This window comes from Engraulis encrasicolus, chromosome 8 (assembly GCF_034702125.1).
Source record: "Engraulis encrasicolus isolate BLACKSEA-1 chromosome 8, IST_EnEncr_1.0, whole genome shotgun sequence".
Taxonomy (NCBI): domain Eukaryota; kingdom Metazoa; phylum Chordata; class Actinopteri; order Clupeiformes; family Engraulidae; genus Engraulis; species Engraulis encrasicolus.
This window is the reverse complement of record NC_085864.1, coordinates 19,293,546-19,299,754: the sequence shown is the minus strand read 5'-3', so window position 1 is coordinate 19,299,754 and position 6,209 is coordinate 19,293,546. Positions and strand designations below refer to the sequence as shown.

At 42.5% G+C, this 6,209-nt stretch overlaps 1 protein-coding gene across 5 annotated transcripts in view; it reads right to left on the bottom strand.

Moving 5' to 3' along the window:
• Window positions 1-6,209, bottom strand: part of limk1a (LIM domain kinase 1a) — a 90,656-nt gene that overhangs the window by 11,390 nt on the left and 73,057 nt on the right. For all 5 annotated transcript variants that reach the window (XM_063205114.1, XM_063205118.1, XM_063205115.1 and 2 more), the window contains 5 exons: window positions 6,006-6,115; window positions 4,692-4,889; window positions 3,339-3,444; window positions 2,246-2,454; window positions 1,538-1,724 (listed from right to left, as the gene is read on the bottom strand). In XM_063205114.1, the coding sequence (XP_063061184.1) occupies window positions 1,538-1,724; window positions 2,246-2,454; window positions 3,339-3,444; window positions 4,692-4,889; window positions 6,006-6,115 (810 nt within the window). The remainder of the gene's footprint in view (window positions 1-1,537; window positions 1,725-2,245; window positions 2,455-3,338; window positions 3,445-4,691; window positions 4,890-6,005; window positions 6,116-6,209) is intronic.

Genomic DNA, 6,209 nt, shown 5'->3' with positions numbered 1-6,209 from the left:
ACATGAGCAATTCTGTTCTCATGACTGACTGTGTTCATTTTCCCCTTGTAAAACCTACTGTACAGCAGTGTTTCTCAACCTTTTTGACCAAGTGCCTCATTGACCGCATCATAAGCCTCCCAATGCCCCCTTTGCCTCACCATAAGCCTCCCAAAATCTCCTTTACGTTACAATCACCTGCCAACGCCCACTTAGTATTAAAAAAATAATCACACAAATTTCCCTCAATGGCAACTGAGCACCGCCGATCTCAGCTGTATCCTTCTCAATGCCCCCTAAGGCTCCCTAACGTCCACAAGGGCCCCCTAATGTCCCCTTGGGAGCTGTAGAGCCCCCGTTGAGAAACACTACTGTACAGTGATGGGTGCGAGGGAATCACTAGACTCCCACCCAGTGTTAATTTCGTCAACCATGACTATGACTAAAATATTTCGTCAATGCCCTTTTTTGATTTTCGTCATTTTGACTAAGACTAAGACTAAATTGGGAAGGCAATGACTAAAATATGACTAAGACTAAAATTGATTTTCGTCATTGTGACTAAGACTACGACTAAATTTTAAAAAGCTGACAAAATTAACACTGCTCCCACCTGTGGTGACTATTGCACTGTATGTTGTTATTATTATATTCTATATAACTATTATATTCTGCTCTGTATACATTATTCTGCTCTGTGTATGTACACATGTTATGTTAATCCCATTAGAGAATGCAATACATGCAGTGATTTTCAATTGTTCGTCTTGAAATACAATGAATTGGAATGTTCAGAACGGAATTGAATTGAGTTTTCCATGGTTCCCAGAGCAGTCACCCTGTTTAACCTTGTCTTTATCCCCATATGGTTGCCATGTGTGTGTACGACGTGTGTGTTTACTGTACATGTGGTTGATGTACAGCATTTCAAAGAGTCTTTTTTTTTTTCCCACCCCGCCCTCTGAAATTAAGCCATGCCTGGGAGCACTTGGATGCATGGATGGACACTCCTTGTGCACAAACAATTTCCAGAAAATTACAGCCCATTTCTTTCTCCACCATACGGCTGTGCGGTCTCTTTCACACCAAAACATTTACTGACATTAGTAAAGGTCAGTGGAATAAGAAAAAAAACATTGTATAAACAAGTCTATATCTTAAGAGACTAAATATATTTGGGTTGTGCAATTTACAAGCTCACCAAAAGGCACACTGAGGATAAAATCACTCCCATCTGTTAAACATTAGGCAGGTTTTTTTTAACTTTTGTATCTAGCACATTGCTGCCATCTGCTGGTCAGAATGGGAATTGTGAGATTGTTACACAGACACACCAATGTGCTGGTGATGAGGTATTTACTGAAAAATCACAAGCCACTCAGTAATCACACTATTGATGCAAACAGATCAATACGAGTCAATATTCAAACTGATTACTGATTACACAAAAATGCACAACACATTTTTTTACAGAACATACAACACTCTATGATGTAAAAGTATGGATTCATTATAGCACCAATATGGATTCTTCCCTCTGCCAATAATAAATGCATACCTTAATGGCCTGACCAAAGCAGCCCTTCCCTAGCACCTCTCCGTGTATGAGGTCAGAGGGCCGGAAGATGCGGTGCGTGTGATTGGACACGACGCGTAGGGACTCGGAGCGGCCGATGTCCTTGCGCTGGGACAAGGGCGAGGCGGTGTTGCTGGAGCATGGCGATTTGTCAATGCTGTAGCTGCGTCTACAAGGGACGGAAGGAGGAACACATGCACAAGGGGGTGAAAAACTGTGTTCAGACAGATAACACATTGCAGGTCACTATCACAAAAGAAATGTTTCACATAGGGTGCATTCATCTTGTGATTCTTTATGATTTTATTGTTTTTGGCAAGTATAAATGTGCAAAACAACTGTGTTCATAGATCGTATTTCGTGTCACTATCATGAAAAAAAAATCACGATTTCACAGAAAATAACTGGGTTAGCGCCTCTGGTGATTCTTTAAAAGGTATTTGTTTCAATTTGTATGAAGGTGAACAAATGTGTTCTGAGACCGTGTACAAGGCCTCTAATGAACATAAATAAAAGCTTAAGTAAAAGCATTTGCCATTTTATGTGTTTTATTATGCTACTAATTATGCTACACAGCATGAACAAATCTATCTGATGTTTAAAATTAGCACTGTCGTCCATTCAACACAAACACAAACACAGTACTAAATCAGCTGCCACCAGCAGTCGGCAGTCAATAGTCTTCCTTACGTGATCATGCGTGAGCGGAGGTTGTTGACGTCCTGGTTGGGAGGCGATGTGATGGGGGAGACAGGGCTGGACACTTGAGACAGGGGGCTGGGGCCGTCCACCTGGTCCACTGGGCCTCCCCCTCCTCTACCTCCACCACCGCGGTCATGTGGGTCGTGCTCTATGGTCAGCTGCAGCAGACGACTCGTCTCTTGGATCAGGAGGTCAATCTGACAGAGGGAAGGAGGGAGGAGGGAGAGAGAGAGAGGGATGGCAGGAGAGAGAGAGAAAGTAAGCAAGGGGGTGTTGAGACAGAGAAAGAGAGAGAGGGGGGGTGAGAGAGAGAGAGAGAGAGAGAGAGAGAGAGAGAGAGAGAGAGAGAGAGAGAGAGAGAGAGAGAGAGAGAGAGAGAGAGAGAGAGAGAGAGAGAGAGAGAGAGAGAGAGAGAGCAAGAGAGGGAGGGACAAACCATGTTACAGCATGAAGGGAAATACACCATGAAGGGTAAAGAAGGAAAGGAAAGATAGAAAAGGAAATGGAAAGAAACACTCAAAGGCAGAAGGGAAATATATAATAGGGAAACAGACAAAGGTAGAGAGCATGAGGAATTTGAAATAAATACAGACTGGGCTCAAAGCCATATAAATCGATTACACTTGAATCCCTTGAATTGAATGGGAAACAAAGTTAGATAATCCTGAGGGGTGTTTGCAGATGAGTTTTCCATTCCACTCTGGGATCAAGTGGACTTGCGAGGAAATGTAATGAAACAGTTTGTGTGTGTGGAGTGTGCAGACTCATTCCCTTAGGCGGTCAATATTATTTTGAAGCACAAAGTACATTATTTGTGCGTGTGCATGTGCGTGTGTGCGTGTGTGTGTATCTATGTCTGTGTGTGTGTGTGTGTGTGTGTGTGTGTGTGTGTGTGTGTGTGTGTGTGTGTGTGTGTGTGTGTGTGTGTGTATCTATGTCTGTGTGTGTGTGTGTGCGCGCTGTGTGTGAAACAATAATCAAAATAGCCTCAGAGAAAGAGAGACTAAAAGACTAACGACTTAGATTTAGGAATAGAAATGGGAAGTGGATGGAAATGGAGTTTTGTTGCACAGTGCAGTACCTCATCGAGAGGAACATTCCGGATTGGCGTTCCGTTGATCTCGAGGATCCGGTCGCCCACGTGTATGGAGTTCTTCACGTCAGGACTTATGCATTCTGAGTCCACTCTGAAAAAGAGAATTAACACTTCACGTCAATTTTGTGAGGTAATAATCAGAGATGTCAAAAGAAAAAGTAAAAAAAAGAAACACAGTTCCAACACAGGTCACTTATCCGAGTAGCATTAGACATGTGTCTTATGATCAACTGTGTGGGATCTAATTTGCAGTGGATTCCTGTTATGCTTTTAATGTTTTTCAACACAGTCTGTCTACCTCATTAGGTACAATGAAGTAAATGGTGTAACAGCTATGTTATATCATGTGCTACTGCCATAGCTCTACTAACACCATGAATTTACTTTTACTTTTGACACCACTGGTAATAATAAAGTACTGCATACTACTGAAGAGAAAATGAAATACAACATACAGTAGAATCATATACTGAAGCACCAATGAAATTCAAATGATTAAAATGCTACATGGAATCCTTCACATCCACAGCATTATTTATTTATTCCCTTAAAATGTTTTAACTCCATACAAATGGCTACCATTGCGATGCCATACAGAAGTAAATGCTTTTTTGAACCTTGAGTCTCGGTAATGCAATGAACACTACACTGCTAAGTGTGCTGTGTATAAATAGCGAAACCTGCTGAGTTTGAAGAGTAGGCATTAAACTACCTGAAAATGGCTTGTGAAAATGAAAAGCTGCATTTTTGAACACTGTGTTCACACACAGTAGTCCAGCATTTGAGTAAAAGAGTAAACCATGAACCATCATGTTAAGGTATACTCAATGCTTGCTATATGAATCTCTCCTCTGTTTTCCTTTGCCAGAGCGTGAAGCATATTGAGCTCCATCCTTTGCATGAAATGTGATACACAAATGAAGAGGTGTTAATCTCAGTCAAAGTGAAAACCCTGCCACATGTTTAACACCTCTTAACACATTTTGTGGCAGGTCTTTTACTTGCGGACAAAAACTTGGAAAAGGAATACTGTGGGTCACCTCTAATGAAGACTAATTTGCCAATGAGGGAGCCTTGTGCTCAGAGGCGTTAGGGGTGAATTGATGCCAATGGGTGAGCTTTGCACGGGATCAGGTGTTCACTAATTGGGGTGAACATGAAGAGACATTGGATCCTTGTGTTTATAAGTTGTAAGATGACCAGTCGGCCGGAACGCCCCTTGAAATAAAACATGGAGCAGAGCGTGCGGCATCTTCTTCATTTTCTTTGAGGGTTTTTACTTGAACCTGAACATAAGACCACAATAGAAATGCAGATACATAGTACCGTATTACTCACTCGGACACTCGGACTGTGGGGTTGTGGTCGGGTCCGAAGCCGTTGGGGCTGGGGGTCTGGTCGATGGCGACAGAGAAGCCTCGTTTGCCGTCGGTGGAGGCGGGAATGGAGACGAGGGTGACGGTGTGGGGGATCTTGGAGCACGGCGAGTCCGGCAGGGTTACTGGGGTAACGATGGTCTGGTAGTAGCAATGGCCGCTGGGTAATAAGAGAACACATCAGACTTCATGTGAGAAGATTGATGACTTTGAAAATACAGTTTTGTCTACTTTTTAACATGCATTTTATCTACTTGTGTTTCCCTGTTTTATTTATGTTTACTGTATTTGCTACTACTATGTGTCTGTGAAGTAATTTGGGGTGCAACTGCGTTCTACAGATGCCACAGAAATGAAAGGACTTGACTTCACTTGACAAGATGTTAAGTGGGACATGGAGGATTGTGGATAATACGAATAGTGCAAATAGTGATATTGCATATTTCGCTACTGGCAAAACATCAACACATTGAAAGGAATATGTTTCCCTGTTCTCTGCGTGTTGATACAGCGGTATATAGGGTAACTACTGTGTCTGACATCGGATCGACAGAATACAAACAAACAGAACTCAGGTTCAGTAAGCATGATTCTATATTTCCAGCACATAAACAAACTATCAAGCTGGGAGACAAACAGTAGGCTTTAATGCATGCATGTGATTGTGACTCACAACCGCAATGCAAAACAGAAATGTTTATCTAGTGAAAGAGCTAATGGGTAACTTTCATAGCTTGGTCTGACATCATTTTGATGTCAGTGACTCAGCCGCTGCATTTTTTATTTTTATTTTGACTGGTCCAGCAACAAGCCTAGGCCACTTGTGACATTAGGGTTTCCCTTTTTTGCAATGGCGTAATGTGACATTCTTGGTCTGTGGTTGTGAATCTTGAAGCTTGCTGTTGCCACCTACAGTCAGGGGAAGTTTTTTTCGTGACCACATAAAGCTTCCGTGAGATGGAAGCTAAATGGCAAAGTGGGGAATTACGCTACTAATCGAATGGCCAGTGAACCGCACTGTGCATGTGTACTCTGCTTGGTCCCTCCGTTGCTTGTGAGAGACTTGTTTTTCATCTTCAACTGAAACCGCTGCCACTGAGGAACACAGAATGTGGCTCAAGAAAAAAAACAGAAGAATGGGAAGTGCGATCAAATTTGATTTTGAAAACCAATCCTCGATGTTATGTGCTCTTTTTAAGTCAAACACGATACTTTTGTAAGCTAGGCCGAGAGAGTCCTGGCTTTTCTTCTCTTATATCCACATGACTTTACGTACCAGTAGAGCTTGGAGCGCTCCACGAGTGCGTACGTGTCCCCATCGCCGATGAAACTCCGGCAGTTCAGGCACGTGAAGCACTCAGGGTGATACTTCTGTTCTCCTGCAACCTGTAAACACAAAACACCACAAGACAAGCCGGGATTTAGCAAAGGAAACAGGCATAGGTTACCGTCAATACAGTACACAGACAACTGTAGCAAG